Genomic DNA, 26,469 nt, shown 5'->3' on the forward strand with positions numbered 1-26,469 from the left:
CTTTTTAAAGCATTAGCTTATGAAACGCATATAGAGTTGTTTAGCTCTCAGTAAATTCAGTTTGCTGCCAACTTGGTTCCCCTTTCTCTGCTTGCATTTTAATTGAAACAACATTTGTATTTTTGAGCCAGGATCTGTCAGAAGTCCCTGTGGCTAGTCTGTAGTACAAGTAGCAGCAGACGTGGCCTACCCATATGGTACGGTGCTTCTTGTAAAATCCATATGGCCTTGTTGAAGGGAATCCCAGCGGGGATGTGAAGGGTGTTAATACCCTTCAGGCCAGGCCTTTTCCTCCTGGGGTTTCCATGGCATTGTCTTTGCAATCTGCCAAAGCACAAACTTAATTCCTTTTTAATAATCAATTATTTCAGTCCAGGAACGTGTGCTATCGTTATATTCTCCCCGAAGCCAAATATTGTTTATTTATTTATTATCTTAAAAACCCAAACAGTATTACAAGTAATTTTTAAGCACCTAACATTCTTTCTTCTGCATTTACAGGAAGTACTCCAGAGTGTACCCAAATTCTGCTTTCCTTTTGACATTGCAAGGTACGTCTGTCTTTGCTTCTTTTAATAACCAAAATTAATACCACTTGTACACAAATCTATTTGTCCTGGAAAGTATGGTTTATTTATTTTTGGGAGACTAAAGTGATGTGTAGCAGCAATGTTTCAGAGAAATTAAGAAGCAAAGTGCTTTTCCAACTGCAGTCTTCAGTTTATAATCTTGTCAGTGTCTTAGATTTTCAAATGTGCCTTTAGGCTTTTAATGGAAAAATGTATACTTTTGCTTTTAATATATTGTTTATCAGAATAGACTTCTTATAACAACATGTGGTCTTTCAGTTTGCGCCAATTGAACTGGAAATGCATTGGTATAAAAGAGATAACAATATGCTTTCTTGATAAAGGTGGCATTGTAGCCTAGTTCAATACTTGGATATAATATTGTGTTCTGAGTAGGTATTAGAGAATCTTCAGAATAATTTCTTTCCTGCTTAAGCAGTGTTGAATTGGAGTTGTATAAACATACAACTCATCTAGGCTGTTGTGCCATGTCTATTCATTTAAGTGGCAGTGGTGCAGAAGAACTTATTGGAAAGTGTCTTGAAAATGTGCAAGCCCAGATGTGCTCTGAGAGTTAGTTTTAAGAATATTGTATGGTTATAAATTTCTAATATCCTTACATTTGCTTAAAATATCCACTGTAGGGCTGCAACATTGAATCACTTGGCTAGAATAATTGATCACAAAGTTTCCTCACTTTATAGATTTTATAGAAAACATGAATTATTTTGAATACAGGTAGTTACAAAAACCAGATGTGGCAGGTGCTATATTAGAAGTGTCATTGCTCCTTTACTATCATGCCTCTTCTATAATAGTGCCTGCTGTGATGTGTGCTTACTTATTTAAAAACAAAGTGTCCCCCCCCCTTAAAAACTGTTGTTTTTTTCACATGGAAATCTGGAAATCTCTGTAATTATAGTTGATTAAATTTCATGTGATTAGTAGGCTATGATTTCTTTAATCAGGTAAGAGCCTTCCTGTATAGTATCATTCAATGGGCAAAATTCTCCACAATTCTTTAATCCAATTGAAAGAAACTCTTCTATTTCTGTCTGATGTTGAATGCCCCTAACCCACACATTGAGCTTCAGTGCCAAGCAGAAATTTTAATCAGAATCATTCATATTTAAACCCAACATTCTCTCAACTGCAGTACACTGTTCTGCCACACATATTGTAGCCCAAATTGAATTTTGGGTAGATTCACAGGTCTTATCCCCCACCCCCAGTGCAAGCAGCCGGCATAACTTATTTTGGATAGATTTGCATATTTGGTTACCTTGAGAATGATTCCAGATGTGTATAGATACGAGATTTGGAAGGTTTCCAGGCATATATTGTTTTGTGACTTCAACATACTGGACTGATGCAGGATTAAAATCTAGATAGTTTAACTGTGCTTAAACTACATGTTCTGGCTCCCACCCAAAACATGCAGACAGAGACTCTCACTTGTAAGAGGAAAGAAAGAAATCTTTAGTCAGGCAAGTAATGGCCCAGGCTTGGCAGCAGATACAAACAGGTAATTGAAGCCAGGGTCTGAAGTGGTTTGGAAACTCATAAGCAACAGGGAAATGGTTAGAGATAGCCTTGGTTAAGGTTGGTGCAGAAAGGCTGTCAAGGGAAGGGCTAGAAAAAGTTGAGTGTGAGAAGAGAGGAAGAGTAGCGAGGGCAGGCCCAGTTCTGTGATCCTCTTCTGATCTGTGGTTAAGTGTCTGGAAGATACACCTATATTGGCCCATTCATATATAAACTCTGACTGAAGTTGATTGACAGTATCAAACTATGCTTAAAAAACAGGTAAATCAAGATTCAAGAAATGGAAGAACTGGAATGTTCAGAAAAGTAGGGCCGAGTGAGAACACAACAAAAAATCCACACATTTCAATATCCTACCTAGAATGATAGTGGCACGTTAAAACCCTATTCTGTTTTCTTGAGGCATCAGCTTTCATAGAGTACAGTCCACTTCATTAGATGAGCTACCTGAATTGAGGATGCCATCATGCATCTGATGAAGCATGCTCTAGATCATGAGAGCAGATGCCACAAAATAAGCCAGTTAGTGTTTGAGGTGATACAAGACTCTGGCACAGCCTGGATGTAATGGGAAACCATGGTCTCCTGTTATTTGACAAAGCTTCAGAGAGCCCCAGGCTCATGTGCTCCCCCTCTCCTCTCCTCTCCTCCTCTTTCATACATTTGTGGAAGAGATCAGAAGCTCTCACTTCTGATTTAAAACAAACCACAGATCTCCATGATGTCCATATTTGGAGAATTGAGTAGCTGCGGCTTTTGAGACTGAGCCAGGATCAAACTGTGATTTCAGATTCTGGCTTGTTGTAAAAGGATAGTTTAAACAAACCACATTAAAAATAATGTAATGTTTGCCTGCATGCCATTGAATCTAAAACTGGTAACGAAGGTAAAGCGAATGAAAATTAGGGACATTAAAAGCACATGAGGCTCTCTTGCTGCCATCCAGTGGTTAGGATTTCGGTAAATAGCATGATTATACGAAGTAATAAATTAAAGAAGCTGAGAACAGCTCGATCGTAGGGATTTGTGTGAGAATAAATGCATAGCAACATTTTAGAGACATGTAGCATATGTATTATTATAGATATAGACAGTATCTTTGTTGATGTGTGATTTCCATTAGCACACATTTTATTTTACTCTTTTTTATGCTACCAAACTACTGCATCATTTTCTATTACAATCCAAGAAGAACTGAATATTCTAAATTGTACATCATGCATATATGATGTACTGTAGTGTTACATCCATAAAAATGCAATACCTCAACAGGCAATTTACCTAAATTCCTATTTGAACTAAATGGAATTTTTCACTGAATAGTGGAAGATGCAGTAACTGCAATATGGAATAGAATTTCAGCTTGTAGAATAGAAAGTTGTGTTTTCTCAAAAGACATGGAAAGGTGGTTAAAGATATAATTTTTTTTTTTGTTTAAATGGATAAATGAAATTAGGTGAAGTGTCCTATATCATTGAATTCATATATTTTATTTTATTAAGAGTTAATTACATGGAGTTACACCACATTATTCACCTAACATAGCATTCAAGGACAGAAGAGACTATAAAAATGCTGTTATATAGTGATTTTTAGGAATATGAATCCACTGTTTCATCTCCAATGAATTACTACTTGCACATGCAGTGAACTGAAGTGGGTTTGAATAACAGTTTTAGCTTATTTGAGAATATGGAATCATCAAGGTTTTCAGAGCCTCCCTGAGAGCTAGGAACTTGGAGCTGAAGGTTTTTTTCTTCTAATAAACAAAAGACCAAATGGTCATCCCTTTATATAAAAGTATTTTAAGGTCTGTTTGTTGCTTTTACTTAACTTACAATACATTTTGTTTGCCTGCTGCTCAGTTAAGCAAATCAATATAACACAGCAGTTCTTAAACAGTTTTTTTTCTATGAACCATTTGAAAATTGTGGAAGTTTGAGATTACTTAATTTCTTTTTAATTTCAAAGCATGCATGCATATAACATATTTTAATAACCATAGCTTTGCCTTTCTAATGCAATGAATATGTCTAATTTATGAGGAAAGTTTTTTGAAGTCTATTTCCATCATCTGTAAAAAAATTAATCAAGTTCAGGACCAAGAATGGATATTCTCCATTGTTTTATCAACTTTTCCATATAAGTTTTATGGTATGTGCTGATTTGGTGTACTTCTCTTTATGAAGTGGATCGTGACAATACAGTTTAGCGTCCAAATATTCTGGAGTAGTATTTCCATGTTGGTGGGTTAAAAAGAATTGCTACTATTAGCTATTTTCAGACTATGTTCTATTGACAGCTACGGTTGAGAAGCACTGTTTCGTATGGTTCATATCTCCATCATCACCATCATCATTTATTATTTATACCCTGCCTATCTGGCTGGGTTTCTCCAGCCACTCTAGGTGGCTTCCAACAAAATATTAAAAAATACATTAAAACATCAAATTAAAAGCTTCCCTAAACAGGGCTGCCTTCAGATGTCTTCTAAGAGTCAGATAGTTGTTTATTTCCCTGACATCTGATGTAAAGGCATTCTATAGGGTAGGCGCCACAACTGAAAAGGCTCTCTGCCTGGTTCCCTGTAACCTCACTTCTCGCAGTGAGGGAACCGCCAGAAGGCCCTTGGAGCTGGACCTCAGTGTCTAGGCTGAACAATGGGGGTGGAGACGCTCCTTCAGGTATACTGGGCTGAGGCTGTTTAGGGCTTTAAAGGTCAGCACCAACACTTTGAATTGTGCCCGGAAACGTACTGGGAGCCAATGTAGGTCTTTCAAGACCGGTGTTATGTGGTCTTGGCAGCCATTCCCAGTCACTAGTCTAGCTGCCACATTCTGAATTAGTTGTAGTTTCTGGGTCACCTTCAAAGGTAGCCCCACGTAGAGCGCATTGCAGTACATGTCCATAACCTGTTCATATAATGTTGCAGCTTTTTGGATAGTATTCTAAGCTTTCAATCTAGGCAGGGTTCTGCTACATTTTTGTTCTAACCCGTTGAAATTTGGAGCCTGACCTATGGAAGGTAGATCCAGAAGTAAAAGTTAAAAGTATGCTCAATTCAAGGATGGAGGTGCATTTCTAGTAAATGTTTGAAGTATTAACAAAGTGAAAAAAATAGTATGGAACTATTTTTGTTCTGTTTGCTCTTCATAACATTGTTAGTTTGTGGGGTGGGTGGGTCAGTTTTCCAATTCTTTGAGTCTTTTCCCCAGTAAGGATTAAAATCTAGACCCAAACTAGACAATTGGCCTTAGCTGACCACTTAAGCACCATACTTAGCATAACCAAAGAAATTGCTCTGTGCCATAGGGTAAATGGGTGGGCCTTTCCTCTTCCCCCATGGCTGGTAGATAGAAGTGCAACGGGAGTGTAGTTGTATGTGAACGTAAGAGAAAGCAGTCGTAAGAATCTAGATACAGAGACATTGCTTGAGCTGTGCTGAATTCAAACTTGTGATGAATGAAGGAGCAAGATCTTTTGGTGTGTTAATGCTATGAGTCCCTCCATTTATGCTCAGGTTGTATATATGTGTAAATAAAACCATATACCTTAAAAGACACCACAGGCTCCACTAACCTTCATTCCATGGAAGCCAAATCCTGGTAAGAGCTGAAACCCCTGGATTCTCTCACCACTAGGATATTGGGGTGGCGTGCAGTAATAATGTTGCTTTTGTTGACACGCCTTTGTTAATTAATTTTTGGAGAAAAATGTTTGCCATGCATAACAAACATTGGAGAGATATGTGGCACCTTACTTGTATTGTAAAGAAATATTTAAGGTATGCAAAATACATTTTTCTTTCAGCAGTGAGATCAAAATGTAGCATGAAACCTAAAGCTTCATGTTGTTGCCACATTCCACAGTGTCACTGTACTTTTCTCATCCCTGTATAATGGCACTAAAGAATAAATATAATAATGGAACTGCCTTTTGTGGATCACATGAAGAATCTTATCTAGACAGGATTTCTGCCCCCAACATTAGCAGATTCTCTTAGGGAACCTTACAAGCTTATCCCTATTGTTTCTCATCAGAAACCTGTATTGACGTATATGCTGCGTACAGGGGGTTTTCATTTAGCACTTATAGCTAATAACCTATTTATAGACCTTCTAACCAGAAGCTTAGAAGTATTAAAAAAAATGTTTAAAGTTGTCTAAACTTATGGTTAGTGAGATTCATAATTTAGTTATGAACAGTTAGAATTTTATTTTATGTATCCCAGATCTGTTGCCACATACTTTCCTTGGATGATCCCATGTTCAAGAATACCATTATGAAATCTCTTGTTTACTCTCTTCATACAAATCATACTTTTATGAACTTCTGTCCTGTTCATTTACAAATACTAACTGAACTACTGTTTTACTACACAACTTTAATTCTTATTTTAAAGCCAGCTTGTATGACAATTTACTAAATATAACATAATAATTTTCAGAGGAATAGCTATATTAGTTTGTTGCAACGAAACAGCAGTCTTGTGGCACCATAAAGGTTAACAGTTTTACAATGGCTTAAGCTTTCATGGACCAGAGTCCACTATTCATTAAATACATGGTGTCTATGGGCTATACATAACTTTTGTGCAAAAACATTCTCTCATATGAATAACTCCCCATTCCTAAATGATTGCACAGAGCCATAAATCTAGAAGAAAGTGCGTTCTTCCTCCAAGGCCAAACAACTTACATTTGATGCTGATGGTGCGAATTTTCATACCTAAAGAGAGAAAATTCTTAATCAGTCCTCAAAGAAAACTTGAAAACACGCCTTGATAATGAACATAACAGTATAAATACTCCCTACCAGTTTTGTTCACTGAAGAACATGTATATTGATTTTAAAACTTTATTCATATAGTAGAGACATTGAGTGTAGGTTTGATGTTTATATACATTAAACATTATTTTTGAACAAAGAAGCAAGGAGAGGAGTATGTGCTGGAATATACGTTTGTGGGTTGTTTGGGGTTTTTGCCTTTGGCTCATTCATTCACTATAGCAAGGAAATTCTGATGAACAATTTTGAGTTTGCAGTATTATTATATAAATACTTCATTTAACCATTTGTATTTGTGCTCCAGTTCAAGGACTGGTGACAATGCCAACAGCTTCCAAGAATATTTTTTAAAAAGCAGTTTCCTTTATTAATTTGTTCTCTTTGGAGTGGCCTGCCTCCTATTTATTACAGGTTGTGTTTTCATCTTTGGTTTGTGGAGTCAGGAATCCTTACAAATCCTACAAAGGGTGGAATGGCCAGTGTAAGGCCTGCCTCTGTGTCAAGAGTGGGGAAGCTTTTTCAGTCTGTGGGCCACATTGCCACATGTTTAACCTTCTAGGGGCAGCACGCCAGTGGTGCGCATGGCCGGAGCCACAAAACCCCTACCCGCACACTCTTTCTTCCATGCTCATACAACCATGGGGTGTATAGGGTGTTAGGAGAGGGGTAGTACCGCTTGTGTGGGAAATGTGCTGTAGAGGGAAGTGAGGGCTCATCAACCTAGGAAGGTAGCCCACCTAGGAGAAGAAATACTCTGACCCTAAACCTATACTGTCTTGCAGGATATCTTTGAGAGAAGAAAAAGCTAAGGACAAAATGGTGACACGAGAAAACAATAATATCCCCAAATAACAAAGTATAAGAGTGGGGACAATAAATAACAATGCTTACTTGAAGGAGCGTCTCCACCCCCATTGTTCCACCTGGACACTGAGGTCCAGCGCCGAGGGCCTTCTGGCGGTTCCCTCGCTGCGAGAAGCCAAGTTACAGGGAACTAGGCAGAGGGCCTTCTTGGTAGTGGCACCTGCCCTGTGGAACGCCCTCCCACCAGATGTCAAAGAGAAAACAACTACCAGACTTTTAGAAGACACCTGAAGGCAGCCCTGTTTAGGGAAGCTTTTCATGTTTGACAGACTATTTTATTTTAATATTTTGTTGGAAGCCGCCCAGAGTGGCTGGGGAAACCCAGCCAGATGGGCAGGGTATAAATTATAAATCATCATCATCTTTATTATTATTACTGTCTTTATCATGACATTGGATTAGAACAGAAAATGATGAAGGCACACGAGCAGAAATAAAGCACAAAGGACTCTGTTACATCACTCAGCACTAGGTCACACTGTTACTTTTTAAGTGTCTCTCCTTCAGATCTTTGCAAGTTGTTCCATCTGGTCTTTTAATCATGCACTTATGAAGCATGGAGAGCTGGTGTGGAGTGGTGGTTAGAATGTCAGGCTGCGACTGGAAAGTCCCATTTCAGATTCCTACTCAGCCATGAAATTCACTGGCATTGGACCAGTTACTTTCTCTCAGCCTAACCTAGCCTAGCCTGGCCCCCAGGGCTGTTCAGATGATAATGGGAGATGGGGATGGGGCAGACCATGTATAGCATTGTGTAGCAACTGGAATATGTGCTGGTATAAGGCAGCTTCCTGGTTGTATGAAGGGCTGTAAAGCAGGTTGCTTTTAATATTCAGATACAGTGGTACCTCGGGTTACAAATGCTTCAGGTTACAGACTCCACTAACCCAGAAATAGTACCTCAGGTTAAGAACTTTGCTTCAGGATGAGAACGGAAATTGTGCGGCGGTGGCGGCAGCAGTAGCAGCAGCAGCAGCGGGAGGCCCCATTAGCTAAAGTGGTACCTCAGGTTAAGAACAGTTTCAGGTTAAGAACGGACCTCCAGAATGAATTAAGTTCTTAACCCGAGGTACCACTGTAGTGATAAATAACGATAAAAACTACTGGGGTCAAGTTGGAAATAGAATTCCGTGCTGAACCTTTCCATTTCCTCATGTAGTCTGTGAATCTTAGCTGGAGGGAGCAGCAGGCTATCAGAACTGAGGCAGCCAAGACCCCAGGGTTCTAGAGGCCAAGCCCTACTGGGATGAGACCAGAATTTCTAAGACACTGCACTGGCAGAAATTGCAGGAGGTCTGAATAAGTTGGGCAAATCAGACAGAGGTTGGGGACAGGGGAGTGCAGTTCTTTCAAAGGCACCTGGGCAGCCAAATGACCGAAGCCAGAATGAAAGAACATTAACAGCCAAGCCAGGGGGAACTGATGGGGAGCCTGAGCAGGTGGAGCTACGCTAGAGGCGGGGTGTGTAATAAACATTATTTCCGTCTGCTTTCTTCAGCCTTGAGTTACTCCTGGTAAAAGACCTTCGAAACTGATCACTCGGCACCTGGTTTTGATCCTGGATGCTCCTGATGGGAGCAATATAATTTGGAAAACTGCTATCGTAATAATATCTGAGCACTTTTTAATAAACCTTGAAATGTAGTCAATTTTTAAAACTTTTAAATAAAATAAAGACTGAAGAATTCTTTCTGCTATTCAATCTTTAATGTGGCAGGCCCTGGCAGGGGCAAAATGTGTGTGTGGGGGGGGGGAGAGGGCAGGGGGGTTATAACCCTGGGTGCACAATTTTGGGGGGGCACGAACCAGGTGTACCCATGCAGCGATCTCCGTCCTGCCCTGCCTGCTGCCAGGGTCTCTAGGCCTGGGAGCCTGGCCTGGCCTCGCTACAGCATCCCTGGCCCCCTCACTGAATGGCTGCTCAGCCATTGTGTGTGTGTGTGGGGGGGTTGTCCAAGGGCCACGTCAGCCACCCGGGCTCCTCCTTGCATGGTGGCAGGTGGCACAGCACAGCCCCGCTTGGCTCCGGTGGCGAGGTGAGACTGGGCAGGCAAGGCAAGCTCTGTGAACCCTCCACGCCTCACCCGCACCTGGTGGCAAGTTCTGTTCACACTCCACCCCCTCCTGGTGTAACGCTACTGAGCCCTGTTTCCCTTGTTCAGTGTTAGAGCGCATGCTTTGAATGGAAAAGGTCCCGGCTTCAGCCCCTGCTATCACAAGGTGAGGATGGAACAGTCTGAAGCCCTGGTGAAATTCTGCTAGTCGATGCAGATGCTACTTGTGCCATGGAGACATAGGCAAATGAACAAACAATTGCCTTTAGTAGTGAATCTAGGGTGAATCAAGTTGTCAGGGGTCCCTCCCCGCCCAGTGACTATTTATAAAACTTTATCTTGTTTGATTTATTAGATTAGAATATTTTTTCCGGTTAGTGTCAGTGTACATACGGTAAATGAATTCTAAGCTCATCTTTCTGGGTTAGAACAGCCTAATATATTTCTTGTCCTCCTAGGGTGACCCAGGTTGGACAGCACTTTACCTTTGTGCTTACTGACATTGAAAGCAAACAAAGATTTGGATTTTGCCGGTTAACATCAGGAGGCAAAGTCTGCCTATGCATTCTAAGGTAAGTAGCTATCTACAACAAATTAGTAATTTCCTTATCCTGTCCAACTACTCTCTCTTAGTTAATTATTAATCATTGGCTGAAAATTGTAGATTCCCTGCTTATCTGAAAAACTTTTATGTGTCCTGGCCTGCTACCATCACAATAGCACTTCTTGACAGTTATAAATGATTTTATTTACTTATTTTTTCCATAAGGTAAGAAGCTTTAATGAGGTGTTTTGAAAATGTACCATATCTGGCCTGGCTTAGCAGGAACTTGTGTAACTTTTTTTTAAAAGGAGAAAAATTCGCCGCATGAGTTGCAATTGAAATTGTCCTAGGACAATGAAGAGAAGTAGTTCTAGTGCAAATAAGTAGATATACTTCTCTTCCTTCCTGACCCAAAAGAAAGAAAAGAAGTTGCATCATAAGAAAGTGTATATGTGAATTTTTCATCCTAAGCTTAGTCACAAGACTGCATTATACCCTTACTTTGCATCCATCTTGAATCAAAGTAGGCTGGTATTTGTGTTACAGGATCCTCGCAGCACTGCTAGAAGCAATGCATTTTTGCAAAACTTTCTCAGAAAGGACTGGGTGTTGGGCTGGTTCAGACAGTTATTCATAGGTCTGATTTCGTTCAGCCCTGCCTCTGTCATCCCGGACTTTCTGTGCCAGGGGCAGCCCATCCAAATTCAGCCTGTGTGTGTACAATACTATGCATATAAGGCAAAATCCAACCTTTTAAGGATTGTCTGAACTGACCTTTTGCAGTTGTCTCTTGTGGATGGATTACTGTTTTGTGTCCTGTTTTGCCCAGTTCATGCTATGTTTTTTTGCACGTTTGTTAACATTCTGTTCTAGTATTTCACAAATAATCATCATCATCAAGCCTGTATTTCACAAATGCAAAGAAGTGACATTTTTGCACCTTCTACAGTAAAAGCAGCGGTACTCTTTATTGTGGGGTATTTAGATGGGCTGATGCAGATGTAACACTGGCTCCACATGAGCCCACTGAAATACTAAAACTGGTGCTGGATGAATGTCAAACATATGACCACAACTTGAAGTGATATTCTGGGCTGGTGCAGATGTAATAATGGTTTTTGTTCCTTGCACTTAAGAGATTTGAAACCAGTGTTGAACATGTGTTCTCTTTCTCCCATTTCCTCCTGTCTTAGGAACATATTCACCCCTCATGCTAAGCAGAATTTGATTTTAAACAGGATCTGAACCCAATAATAAATCACAGTTTCAAATCCTTATTAAATGAGAATCTTAGTTAATATTAGCTGTGACAAAGCTGGCATTCGTCATAACTATACAGGAGGATGCAACTTGCTTCTAAGTGTTAAGCGAGCAGGAAAGGGTTGCTTATGTCCTTCTTGGGGCTATTTCTTTTTTGACCAGTTGCTTTTTCATTGCCACAGCATTTATACTGTTATGTAATCTATGCAATACCCTGAGGCAGCCAGCACTGGAAATGTCCTATCTGACATAGGTAACTGAATCCTCCCTCCATGAACATTGCACTTGTTATCTTCTTGCAAATTAGGCCTGTCTTTCCTCCAGCCCTCAGTTTCCATTTCTCTATAAGCCCTCAAGATTGAAATGTGGTTGTTGCCACATAGAAAATTATCAACTACTTATATTTGGAAGAGATGCTGTTTCTTGCATGTGAAATGTGAGCCCTGATAGCTGAAGGTCTGCTTAGATTTTCAAATGTATGTGTGAGGTAGCATAAATCTTTTTGGTTTCTTTTAAACCAGAAATGAGGTAGCTGTGGCTCTCTAGATGTTGCTGCCTGCACTATCTGTGGCCATTATGCTGAGTGGGACTGATGGGAGTCGAAGGGCCGCAGTTTCCGTAACCCTGTTTTAAGCTGTTGTTTTCAAATTGCCTCTGTGTGTCCTATGATAGGTATTTAATTCAGGGGTGGCTAATCCTTTTTTTAGGGACGTGGGTGGCTCTGTGGGTTAAACCACAGAGCCTAGGACTTGTCGATCATAAGATTGGTGGTTTGAATCCCTGCGACGGGGTGAGCTGCCGTTGCTCGGTCCTTGCTCCTGCCAACCTAGCAGTTCAAAAGCACGTCAGAGTGCAAGTAGATAAATAGGTACCGCTCTGGCAGGAAGGTAAACGGCGTTTCCGTGCGCTGCTCTGGTTCGCCAGAAGCGGCTTAGTCATGCTGGCCACATGACCCAGAATCTGTATGCTGGCTCCCTTGGCCAATAAAGTGAGATGAGCACCGCAACCCCAGAGTCGGCAACGACTGGACCTAATGGTCAGGGGTCCCTTTACCTTTTTAATCCTTTTTTGATTGAGGGCTACATTAAGGAAGTAATAATAGGGGCTATGACTGGAAAGACCTGCTGTCCTACCCTGACATACCTGCTTCCAAATAACCTCCACTAGGGCACTTCATATGAAAGGGAGGAAGGGAACAAGAAAGGAGGAGACAGTAGCATACTGTAGTCAAATGTGTCAAAACAGGCAAGTTCTTGAGTCAAAGAAGGCTTGGTAATCAGAGGACAAACCTTGGTTGCTGCTTGTGTCTGAAGAGAGCTAAACCATAAACCTGGGTTTGGATGACACACTTAGCAAAACCATGGCTTAGCTCAGTGCAACAGCGGAATGACTTGCCCGAGCAAAGGGGCCGTGATCTCCTCTCCAGGAGCCCACATGTTTGCCCTTTTGTGCTAAGCCATAGTCTGGCTAGTGTTACATGTGAACGGGACCAGTGAGTTGATAGTTTGAATTGGGTCAGTGTTTCATCTGTACCAGACCATTGAGAGAAGATGTCTAGAATGTTCACAATAAATAGGTAAAATAGCAGAATGCTTACTGTACGAAGAAGAGGGAATGCCTTTCATGGGCCAATTTTTGCCATTCAACAAGAATTGCATACTGAAGCAGTAATGTATTTTTTTGGTTTTTTTATGAGCATGGAACTGCAGGAAGTGACTCATTTGCTAGTACGGTTCAAGCATAGCAGAATTAGGAGAACACTTAATGGTAAACAGAAGTGCTATAAACAACAAAACACCACAGGCCAAGGTGATTAAAAATGTTATTACAACTGTGGATTTTCACAGTGAATGTTACCTTGTCATCAGTTTGCTCCAAAATAGATATTAAAACATAAACAGCACGACCACAATAAACTGCTTAATTAAAAGCCAAATGAAAGAAACATTTTGCCTCTTTAAAGGAGAGCCTGGGTGCCTGTAAATGCAGCTGAAAACAAATGTTCAAGCAACCTGCCATGCATATGAGCAGCAAAGGAAATGGAGAAACTGCTTGGAGACTTGAGCTATCAGTGGTCGTACTAAAGCAAGAAGTGACAAAGGAAGATGGCAGGCCAACCAGTGGCACTGCGATACATGTGGGAAGAAGGGGACAGACGTACAAAGATGAACTATGAAGTAGAGGACCAGTGATACCCTGGAGAAACCAAGTCAGGGCAGCTAGCCAGAAGTGTAAGGCTGATGTACTAGGAAGCAGCAAAGCTTATAGAGTGATCATTATTTCATGGAAATTAGTTTACTGGGGTTATTGTTTATTGTCTAGGTTATAAATAATCACTGCATGTAGGGTAGCTTACAAGGGTAGCTTAAAGAAGGCTAAGAATAATACTTTTTTTTTTAATCAAAATCAAATAAAATTATTTACATCACCAAATATGTGGTTTCAATTTTATCCTATATCTAGGTTTACCTCTTTAATTATTACTACTGCTACTTAACAGAGAAGTGGCAATTTTATACCACAGCAGGACTGCTGAGAGGGGACATGTACTGGGCCCAGGTGAAACAGGGGGCCAAGATTCTGAGCTTCCTTTCCTTTCTTGTTTAAAAAGTAGAATCTCTGGCCCCAATCAGCCTATTTTGTCTGCAGCTTCCTCCCCAACACTCCCTGTTGCTGGGAGTGGTGTTGAAATATTTTTCTCTCACACCTGATTGGCAAATGGTATGAGGTTTTTGCCTTTCCCTCCCCAAGAAATGAATATTCTGTTAGGTATTTTACATAGCCTGTTACAATTTGGGTTGGATAAGGCATTGGACAGGCCAATCATGTAGCAGAGAACCCGCCCCCCGGCGGGGGCAATCTTACAGGCCTTGGACCTGATTCTGGATGAAGGGGTGACTTTCACCACTCACCCCAGTTTGCCAGCTAGAACTGAGGTGCTTGGCTGCAACCACATTGGGACTGCAACGTAAACACCTCTTTAGGGAGGCCCCAGCGTTTGAACAGGGATGGGGCCATCAGATGGTCCTTGCCCTATGCTTTGCTAGCCCTGCATCCTCTGTATTCAGTAAAGGAAACTTTCAGTAGAGCAGAGGAAGGAACACCAGAAGGGATTCTACACAAGCTGCAAAACACAGGGTACTGAAACAGAATCCCTTCTGCTGTTCCTTCCTCTGCTCAGCTATTCTCACTAAGCAGACACATAGACACCCAACCCAGTGGGCTGCATGCATTGAACCCGCAACTCCTAATGCTTACCTTGTAGCTTCTACTGCAACTGCAACTACTATTTAACGTATAATAATGGTTGTAAATGCCCATTGCATTTGGACAAAGCTCATACTAATCCATTTACTTTGGTTTTGGGTATATCACAGGAAATTAAGCACCTCACTTTACACTTCATTTTCTGGTGTGCACCTTTGCTGAAAGTTAAGGGATTTGCTGATGCCACTCTTCCTATTTTGTTTGTGCATTTCCTTCGCAAATCAGATTACAGAATGGTATTTTGCACGTTGATTCTCACATTGGCTGCTTCCAGACAGAGAGTGCTTTCAAATGTCCAGGCCGTTTTGATTCAGTACGCCTATGAAGCATTGCGCCAGTCTCCATGCTACTGACCCAAGTTAATCTGAGCTGGTAAATTAGCAGGAGTAGTCTAGGTTTCCCTCCTTCAGTAACATATCCCCCCCCTCCCCCACTTCTGGTTTAATGTCTTAACTGTGCAACCATAGTTAGGGATGCGGGTGGCGCTGTGGGTTAAACCACAGAGCCTAGGGCTTGCTGATCGGAAGGTTGGCGGTTCGAATCCCCGCGACGAGGTGAGCTCCCATTGTTGGGTCCCAGCTCCTGCCCACCTAGCAGTTTGAAAGCACGTCAAAGTGCAAATAGAAAAATAGGTACCGCTCTGGCGGGAAGGTAAACAGCATTTCCATGTGCTGCTCTGGTTCGCCAGAAGCGGCTTAGGCATGCTAGCCACATGACCTGGAAGCTGTATGCCGGCTCCCTCGGCCAGTAAAGCGAGATGAGCGCTGCAACCCCAGAGTCGTCCGCGACTGGACCTAACGGTCAAGGGTCCCTTTACCTTTATGCAACCACAGTGCAGAAATTTGCTGTATAGTGGATGTAGTCTAACCTTCTTAGGTTAGGTTATCAATGTTGATTGATCTTCATGTTAAGAGGCAGTGTATTTCTGAATGCAAGATTCCGTGGACAAACAACAACACAAAGCAATCGTCTCCATGCGTCCTTGCCAAATTCCTAGGAGCATCTTTCTGGACCGTGTTATGCTGATCTAGCTAGATCCTTCTTATATTCTTAAGGCACCACATTTGCCTACTTTAATTGAATACTTTAGTTTTGGTCTGTTATTTTGTAGAAGTAACTGCTCAAATAAAAAGTGGCAAGCTATAATTTTTCAGCAAGCTTTAATAAGAATACTGCCATTATTCCTTCCATTGTGACAATTTCAAATTTACAATGCAATGCTAAATGCTTACCAGGCCAGCTTTTTTTTTATTAAAAAAATACTCTGTATGTATAGTTTGGAAACACATCCATCTTTTACTCTTGAGGGCAGTGGGGGGAAATAATTTGAGTGTAAGGAATATATTTAAAGTGAACAGGTCTCTTCTCTGGTTTTTAAAAATTTCAGATATTACAACCTTAACTGTTATCGATGGGCTCTGAAGAGATGCAGATTGCACAAAGGGAAAGACAAAAGCAGATAATAGTGAACTGAAGCATGACTGAATCCATTTGGATAGTCATGTAAGATAGTGTATATCTTTATTTATATTTAAACCTAGAATGTCTATTTTCTGCCATAAAAGGCACAGAAAGGAATGGAGCACAGATCCATAACAGCAGTAAAATTGAACACTGTACAATCAGCCTCTGCATAGCTCACAGATCAAACAAAGATGGAAAAGTGCATTTCTGTCCATAGCTATGGCTTGGGTGCCTTAAAGCAACATCAGGAGTGCTATCAAGGGACTGTGACCCCCAACAAACACACAGCACAGATCAGTGCCCCCTGCACCAATGTGATATAGATTTAGTGCACCCTTCCATCTGAGGGTTGGAGCTAGAGATGCACTAGCGAAAGCAATTCTGGCAATGGCTCGGTTCCATGAATCATTGTGCAAGAACTAGTGCAAGATGGGGTGCAGTGCCTTTTTCTAACATGCGTTTTGAGAGGGGGAAGGCAGTGGGGATCTTAGCCTGGTGCTGACACAGTGTCAGTAGCGTTGAATTGACTCTGCCCGCACCCAGCTACCTGCTGCCTTCCCCTCTTGGTAACTGGCAACGATGCAGGACAGTGGGAAGTCAGGTGAGCAATGTCATGCTGCCTCATCAGCCACTACTGTATCCAGGGGCCAGCAAACTTTTTCAGCAGGGGGCTGGTCCACTGTCCCTCAGACCTTGTGGGGGACCGGACTATATTTTGGGGAAAAAATAGAACAAATTCCTGTGCCCCAAAAATAACCCAGAGATGCATTTTAAATAAAAGGACACACTCTACTCATGTAAAAACATGCTGATTCCCGGACTGTCTGTGGGCCGGATTTAGAAGGCGATTGGGCAGGATCCGGCCCCCGGGCCTTAGTTTGCCTATCCATGGTATATGGCCTTGATTGCTTTTATTAATATAATAATTAAATTCTGCCCTGCGGATTTGTTGAAGGGGAGGGTATAAATCCCTAACATCTATTTAAGAATCTACACCATTTTTTATTTTTATTTTATTGGGTTTTATAAACAAGAATAATGTTGTACAAATAAGTATACCAAGTTTTCTCATGTCATTTGAATATCACAAAAATAGCATAATAAATGTGGAAATATATCTGCAACATATGTTTCTTTGTTAGTGGTCAATGTATAAGTTCTTGGTTCATGAATTGGTTTAAACAATTAGGAAGAAAGGAGGGGGAATGGTGAGTGGAGTGGGGTCGGGTCAGGTGATCTACACTGTTTTGAGGAAGAAAAGTGTATTTTTTTTTGGAAGGGTAAAGAAAAATCACAATATGTTGCAAATTTACCGCACCAGGTTCACTTTATTGGCTACTATTTTCATAGACCACTTAACTCGCCTGCGACTCTGTCACTTAACAATGGCTGCTGTGTGTCGCTTTGGTCTTTATCAGTATCTGTGCTCGATACTTTTATAGTTGGAAAAGAAGAAGAAAGATGAATCATTTTGCTCTCCCCCACTGCAGCTACTAAAATGGAAGCAAAACTGCAAACGGATACGAAATGGCAATATAAACAGCTTAAACAGCACAAGAGGTGGCTAGAACTTTCTGCAGGCTTTCTGTGTGTTGCTTTGCAGCATAGTATTTTCCATTCGTCTGCCTCTTCTGTGGAGCTCACAGTCTGGATTCCTGCTGTTGCCGAGGCTTCTACAGAACCTTTAATCTGCCTTTCACTATTTAGACTGAAAAAGATGTCTCAAGTCCTGTTTAACACACGTTTTGCTATGCTAAATTTGCTGTCTAAATTTAATTTTTCACGTTAATGATGGTGCAGACTTGAGAGTTCCAGTGTAAATTACTGGGTTAACTTTGATGTGTCATTGTTAAAGAACAGTATGCTTTGGGGGTTTTTTTGTTTTGTTTTGTTAATACTCCCTCTCGTAAGAAACCAGGTATATATCTTCCTAAATGCATGAAAATAATTTGACTGGGTTCATTTTGTTAAACTACTGTCTGTGTCTCTAGCTGACCTTATGCATCCTGTGAAATGCAGACGGCATCATTAAAATTTTCAGCCTTGGATTTGATTAATGAAATTTTATGACTGTAAAATTGTCACCTAGATTTCTAAACGAAATGTTCTAATAAGGTAGACAGGTTTATTTGGGAAGCCTTTGTAGTTCTTCATCTCAGACTGTGCTTGAAGCTCTCCCCCCCTTCTTCCTTTAGGCAAATCCCTCAGAAGCAGAATGTTTCAATTTTACACATTTTGTGTCAATTTTCCAGACAGAAAGTAGCCCCTAGACATTAGACATTTAGCTACGGAAAGGCGGTTTCCTTAGTTTTATTTGATTACTAGAAGTTAGATTCCTGCTGATAGTTCAGGACTGTTAGTGGTTACCTGACTGTTTGACAGAAAACATTTCCTTTCCTTTATTTAACCTTTGACTTGCGAATATAAAAGCTTTATCAGAACTGTAGTGGAAGCGCAAGCGAGGTGGAAGTCTACTTAGTGCAACAAAGCTGAAGAATGACTTTGAATGAAAGCCTGAGCGCCTGCCTTGTGGCTCCTTGGATTAAAAGAATATGCTAAATACGTTTTTAATTAGCAATGAAATATATGCTGCCGTTGTTTATGTGACAGGTAAGGGCCACTCTTTAGGTAGGACTGAATGGATTTTAAAAGCATAACACTTCCACATCCGTGATTGATTCTGCAGATGTCATTTTAAAGATTTTGTGCTTTACATGGCAGGCAGGAAATTTGTTGAAGCACTCTCTGAATTATTGAAATTAGGAGATACTGATTAAGCCGGTTTTGTGATCCAGCTTTTTCATGGTTTCTCTGTGTTATGCATTGTACAGAGGTGACCAAATCCTAATTGGCTTCCTCTCCTCAGCTGTATTATTGTGTAGCATAATCATTATTCCTGCCTTAACTGTGGCATATGCTGAAGTGAGTAAGAAAGTTCCTAAGTTTAGGTTCAGAGGATAAACATCACCCTCTTCCACAATAGTTGTTATGCTTAATTTAGGAAGAAGAAAAGGTTAAGGAGGATCTATGGGAGCTTCAGTAGGAAGGGGGAGACAGGAAAGTCCTCTTCCGTGAGCAGAATTTCATTCACGATAGTTTGTATTGAAGTCGATATGTATAGGGTAAGAATGTCAGAGCCAAGCTGGGCAGCATCATCCTTATATGTACATAAACACATGGCGTCTTGCATGTCTCCTCCTGGCAGCTCCTGCAGCCAAATGTATTGCTCTGCTTTCCTTTGGACCACATCAGGGAAGCCAAGAGGGGGGGTCTTGTCATCTGGGCAGCCCAGGACCTCTGTACGCACTGCCCAGGCTTGCGCCCCGGAGAGGTCCCTTCGGTGCAGTTAAAGCAGCAAAAACAATGTGGGAGGCAGCAGTAATGGGTTACTGGGTCTCGGCAGCCACAGCAGGCGCTGTGATTCTCCAGTGGTTTGACTTCAACCCTAGAGGCACACTCCATTGTTTCTCAAGATAGACGGATGCCAACCATATTATTTATATTGGTAGAAAGTAATCTGGGATCAGGGCTGTACACTTGCCCCCTTGTAATAGTGCTCCTTAATGAGAAATGAGGAATGCTTGTGTGTATCTGGGTACCCATAGCTATGACAGCACATTGTTACGATAGCTATGCTCTGCGTCCACTGCTCTGCTTTTGAATACCAGTTTCTGGAAACCAACTGGGAGGGGGAGTACCCTTGTGCTTGGGTTGTACTTGTGGGTTTCCCACAGCCATCTGGTTGGCCACTGTGAGCGCAGGTTGCTGGACTATATTGGCCTTCGGGTCCAGCAGACCCTTCTTATGTTACAAAGAGTGACATCATTCTGCACATGGTGGAGCTGGTTATACCAGTCATATATATGGTTAAGCTGGTGAAAATGTCTAGAGCAGGTTGCCAAAGTCTCTGTTATAATTGTGATAGGTATATTCCTCTCTGAATGCTAATGTACGGTTCAATCTGAACTTTTGGTTTTAAATAATGGATCTATATTATCTGCATCTAGCATTTTTGTCGTTTTAACAGTTGTAGGTTAATGGTAGCTGTTGTTTCATTTTTTAAGCATTATTTTTCAGTTTCTGAAAATAGGGGAAGCTGTTGTTAGTCTTACCAGCGTTGAAAGGAAAATAATTCTAGTATCTAGTATTTCAATATGCAATTAGCTGGACTCTTTCATTCTTCATACTTTAGTGTGTATGTGTATAAAACATATCTCTGCGTGCTTGTTTTTCATAATATATCAAGTTTGTCCCTTTGCATCCAAGCTTTGTGGACTTCCTGTGATATGGTTTTAATGAATGGTAAGTATCAAATGCCCTCTTGAGGATTTAAGGAAAAGCTAAACAAACCAAGAATTGTTTAAAAAAACCACAGCCATCACCATGTACTATCTTTTAAGTATTTTCTTACAAATGAGAAAAAAGTTAGATACATTTTGTTTTGTTTTGCAGGATCAAGTCAATACACTTTTTTCTTATGAACTACTTAGATCTAAAACTTTATTGTTCAATCTTGCTTGAATGCTTTCAAAAAGTGCATCACGATGAAGTCGTTTTCATATTGTGTTTCTCCTTTTTTTAATAAAAGCTTTTATGTCTCTCTTTTCAGCTACTTGCCATGGTTCGAGGTATACTACAAACTTTTAAATACGCTGGCAGATTATTTGTCTAAAGGACAGGTAATTTTATGTTGGTTGTCTTTATTAATTAAATATATGCTTGTTAGAAGAAAAGTCGGCAGTGTTGTTGCCTCTCTCCTTAGCTGGGCTGCGCGCCCTGTGCCTGTCCACAGCTGTGCTCGTAGGTCAAGCCTTAACCAGGGGACGAAGTGTCAAAGAAGCAATCTTGCTTTTCCGGATGCTGGCCTGGCAGGTCGCTCCCCACCCTGGGTGGTGACCATGGGATACTACACCCATGCATGCAACAAAATGTTATAGTATGTGTACCCAGGATGAAGCTCATGCAGTCTATTCTTGGTATTTGTGTCTCTCCCCCCCCCCCATTAGTTCCTAATCTGTTCTGTCTTACTTGCGTGTGACTGCAAGTTTCATCCCTTTCTCTTGACATGACAACCGCTTTGGGTTTTTTTACAATCAAGCGGGATATAAATTTAATAATAATAATAATAATAATATCATCTGTACTCCACCCGTCTTGACTGGGTAGCATTTAAAAAAGAAATAACCAACTTGCCAAAGCGGATGGAACTGGACCAAAATGATGGCTATATCAGTCATCTAAGTAGCATGCTAGTGGAATGGAAAGTGGGCCAACCAGTTATAAAGGTGATGGTTACTATTTTGTACAAGCAAATACTGGAGTGCATTTACCGCTGTGTTGAAAATGCACCAATGTGTTGACTGTTAGTCACACAAACTCTTTTCACACATTCACCGAATACAGCCTATGTACATACAAGCTATATCTGTGCAGCTTTCTCTCTGCGCAAAAGTTCAGTTCATCCCAATGGCTGGTCACCTGAAGGTCAGGAGGTTGGGGCAGTGAGCATGATATCGTTCTCTCTTCATGCACTCAGTTGTTAAAAAAACTGCTGGAACAGGCCAATGGCCCATCTAGTCCAGCATCCTGTTCTCACAGTGGCCGACCAGTTGCCTGTGGAAGCCAGCAAGCAGGATTCAGGCACATGAGCCCTCTTCCCTCCTGTGGTTTCTAGCAATTGGTATTCAGAAGCGCTGCTGGAAGCAGATCATAGCCATCACGGCTAGTAGCCATTGATAGCCCTCTCCTGCATGAATTTGTCTAATCCTCTTTTAAAGCTAATCCAAGTTGGAGAGATGATGGATTTCTGGCATGCGTTCACAGAATATAAATGCAAACATTCGAGATGCTAGCAAGCTTTGTTGTCCTAGTTCCAACTAGGACTCTGTCTCTTATAATATTGACACTGCGATTCGTTTACTTATCTGTTTTTTACAGTTATATACCAATTTTCATTAGATTTTGGAATGACTTTTTATAAGGTTTGCTTTATTGGAATGTTAAAGAATAGATATTATAGAAAGAAATGATAGGGCAACTGGGGTCGTTTTAACCTGCTGCCCAGATAATGGGATAAAAGTAGAACAATATGTGATTTGTTTTTTAGATACTTTCAATGTGATTCCTAGGAAGAAGTGGGGCAGAAATAAAGGCCTGGGAAAGGAGGAGGTAGAAGAAGCAACGACTTTGGAAAGCAGGACAAGAGAAGTAGGAAGGTTCAGGTGTGGAAGAAGAAATGATTGAGGTGGAGAGTAGACCAGAGGGGACAGAGTGAGAAAAGCAGTAAAACCAGAGAGTGAGCAGGGCTTCAATTAGGATTTGCAGAGGTGAGAAATCAGATATTGGTTTAAATTACTAGGAGTTTTAGAATTCATTTGTTACTGTGCACATATCTGAAGTACTGCATTACAGTGACCATGGTTTATATAACTACTGAATAAACATTTTAAAATCTTATTTTTTATAGGAAGATGACTTGAATGACTTGTTAGAAACCTGGTATACGCATTCTGTGCCAAAGGCAAATACTCCGATCAGCTTAAATTTGGTAGGTATTGTCTTCATTACAGAGCCTCATACCAATTAATAATAATAAGCAACAAAAACGGCCCTTTTTATTTACTCTGTATAAGTTGGGGAGCTTGATGCCATGATAAAGTATCCAAATTATATTCTCACTTCTCTCAAAGTGGGAGGCAGATCTCCCCAAGGAGGCACAGGAATTTACTAAGGGAATTGTTAAGGTGGCTTTTGACATCCCCCCAACTCAATATCTGGGCATGTTTTCCCCCTTCCCCTTTTCTTAACGCCACACATGAGCTAATATTGTACCCATTTTTTGTGCTTACGTGCTTGGGGCTATTCTCACAACCTACCTGTGTTTGACCCATGTGTGGATCCCCTGCTATTTTAGACACTAGACTAATTGTCACAAGTTTCTTAGGTTCCATTTCAAATCTTTGACTTGGATGTCCAGATACAGGTAGCTTCAAAAGCTTGTGCTATGGACATTGCCAGGAGAACAGCACTCTTTAGTTGCTGTACCACAGAAAGGAGCTCTATTTTTCTAGGATCTATGGACAAACATACAGTCTTGCACAATGGAGACTTTATATGACTTAGGGATTGCAAATGCTAACTGCTTGTAGTTGTTGCTCAAAACGTCTGGAGGGCACCAAATTGGGGAAGGCAGGGGTAGAATGAGTACCGGTAATAGCCACAGTCTTCACTTGAACACAGCCTCCCAGAAGTCTAGTCCTTGTCACCAAGCTGGATAGATGACACAGATTCAGTATCTCCTTGGTTCCTTGCCTGATTTACCAGATTTTCTTGTTCCTATTTTAATTATTGTTTTGTATTGTTTTTAATGTTTGTGTTTGTGTTTTGTATGATATTTTATGAGAAGGCAATATATTAATAAAAAAGCCCATGCCTGTTTGTTTGGGTTGTGTTTTGACATCCACTATGTGATGACAAGGGGCTAGCTAGACCTGTTTTAAAATACAGTGGTACCTCAGGTTACATAAGCTTCAGGTTACATACGCTTCAGGTTACAGACTCTGCTAACCCAGAAATAGTACTGTCAGGGAACTGCCATCGGAAGGAAGGGAGGTGAAGGGGCTCACACAGGTTGGGAGAGACTCAGCAGCTGAAGAGGGAACCAGTAGGGGGAGAGGAGGTGAGCTGAGGGAAAGTGAGCTGGAGGGATGGCTCAGAGACACTTCCAGCGAAAACAGTGGGGAGGTTTCAGGACCTCCTGTAGGGACACCCACTCCTCGCCGGAAACTGTCACGCAGAGAGTCCAGAAGACGTGTTTCCGTTAAGGAGCTTTTATGTTGGAAGCGATTCCGAAAGCAACCACTGTCGGAATCTGCTAGTGACTAGAGGAGCCATGTCTGAGGGGCTCCGTCACAGACAGAGGTTTGTGGACTTGAACAAACTCTGAGGGGATACGATTTTACGCACAAGCAGCTCATCATCCCATCACAAGTACCTCGGGTTAAGAACTTTGCTTCAGGATGAGAACAGAAATCGCGCAGCAGTGGTGCGGTGGCAGCAGGAGGCCCCATTAGCTGAAGTGGTGCTTCTGGTTAAGAACAGTTTCAGGTTAAGAACAGACCTCTAGAACGAATTAAGTTCATAACCCAAGGTACCACTGTACTTCTTACTGTTTTTTCACTGGCATATCTCCCTTAGAAACCTTAACACACATACTTGTTATGGCACCCTGGATGTAGAACTTCCTCCTTTTGCAGATACTGTTGTCGCCCCCATTACTTGTTTTCCATTGTCAATATGCCACTCTTTCTTCAAGACTTATGGAGATGACTGACTTAATTAGTTCGCTTCTTCTGCTTGTGAACTGTTATGATGATGGTTTCATGGTTGTTATGTGATGTTGCTGTGTTGCATTTTAATGAATTGTTTGTGGATCGCCCCAGAAGCCTTAAGGTTGAAGGGTAATGTCAGGTAACTGCCATCAGTGCCGGAGGGAGAGAGCAAGATCCAGAGGGATTCCAGAGAGCGTCCCGGGATTGGGAGAGGCAGCCCATCTTCTGGGGAAGAGAATCAGCGTAGCACCAGTGGAGAAGGGGGGCAGATGGGGGAAGCGACGAGGCGGTCCCATGACTCCTTGCCAGGGACCAGTGGGGAGAGTAGGGGTCCTCCCTGCCTACGCCCTCCTTGCGCAGAAGGCTTTCACGCAGAGAGAGTAGGAGGAGACTAGGCGTCAAAGAGCTTCTTTGCTGGAAAAAGTTTAAGAAACGCCCACTGACTGATTCTGCCAGCGATTGAGACAGCCACGGGTGAGTGGCTGTCCGGACAGAAAAGGTTCACTCAGGCAACCCAGCCAGGTGTTTGCACCGGCTTACGCACGAGCAACCCCTAGAACCACTACAGGTAGGTTAGAAATAAAAAAGTTATATCTAGATTTGACTCATATGAATTAATAAACCTATGTGAGTAAGGTCTGTTGACCTTAGTGGGCCTACTCTGAGTAGGACTAACATTGGATACAATCCAGAATAAAAATAATATCAATATTGGTAGGCTTTACTGCCCTCCCCTTCTTTTGTTCTACACACATAATCACATGGCGCACAATATTAGCAAGCACTATGTTGCAAGCCACCAATCTTTAATTTGCTCGGGGATGCAGGTAGGGCATGGACACTCGCTTTGTTGATGCACAAATTATTCAGACCAAAATGATCATCTGCACAATTCTAATAGACGTTACATAATTAGGTTTTGAAAAGTGCTTGAAAAGCTGGCAGTCTGGAATGCCATGTTTGACAGCACTCAGTCAGTCCAATAAATTAGCTTGGTGCTGTAGTAAAAACATTTTCCCCTTCTAATTGTCTCTGCCATATACTCCTCTGGGGATCTGGATGCCAAGCTGTGTTCTCTGAGGCTCACACATCAACACCAGTTTTACATAAAATACTCTGAAAATGGAACTTTCTGTAACCAGCCATTTGGCTGGATGAACCAGAACCAGCATGAAAGCAAAGATGGATATTCATTAAGAAAATTTGCACCTAGCAGGAACTGAGAAACACAGTATTCATAATGTAGAGTACCATTGTTGCGGAACAAACTCGAAACTCATGTTACACACAGCTAATAAGAGTATACCGTATTTTTCACACCATAGGGCGCACTGGACCATAGGGCACACCCAGTTTTTTTTGGGGGGGAAATCAAGAAAAAAAATCTTTCCCCCCCAGCCCCAAAGAGCAGCGTACAGGCTGCGCACAACCTCTCCCTGCCGGAGGGGTTGCGCGCAGCTATGGAAGAAGCCAAGGCAGCGAGCGGGATGGATCCCGCTCGCGGTTTTGGCTTCCCCTTTAGCCCCGTGCAGCCTCTTCTTGCCGGGAGACGCTGCGCAGGGCTTTCCTGGCTTTACTGGGAGGTGGGGGGGTTCCCTCACCTCTCGCAAAAGCCCGCAGAAGCCGCGCAACCCCTTTAAAGAGATCGCGGCTTCTCCTGGCTTTTCTGGGAGGTGGGAGAAGGGACTGATGCGGCCAGTCAGTCCCTTCTCCCTCCTGTGGAAAAGCCCGCAAGAGCGCACGGAGCTTGTGTGCGGCTCTTGGGGGCTTTTCCCGCCTGCCTCCCC

General features: G+C 41.7%; 1 protein-coding gene across 2 annotated transcripts in view; it reads left to right on the forward strand.

Moving 5' to 3' along the window:
- DENND1B (DENN domain containing 1B) overlaps positions 1-26,469 on the forward strand; it is a 185,653-nt gene that overhangs the window by 66,585 nt on the left and 92,599 nt on the right. For both annotated transcript variants that reach the window (XM_081010763.1, XM_081010764.1), the window contains exons 5-8: positions 502-551; positions 10,276-10,389; positions 20,962-21,031; positions 22,819-22,899. In XM_081010763.1, the coding sequence (XP_080866889.1) occupies positions 502-551; positions 10,276-10,389; positions 20,962-21,031; positions 22,819-22,899 (315 nt within the window). The remainder of the gene's footprint in view (positions 1-501; positions 552-10,275; positions 10,390-20,961; positions 21,032-22,818; positions 22,900-26,469) is intronic.

Source organism: Podarcis pityusensis (genome assembly GCF_964106645.2).
Source record: "Podarcis pityusensis genome assembly, chromosome: 6".
In the NCBI taxonomy this organism is placed as follows: domain Eukaryota; kingdom Metazoa; phylum Chordata; class Lepidosauria; order Squamata; family Lacertidae; genus Podarcis; species Podarcis pityusensis.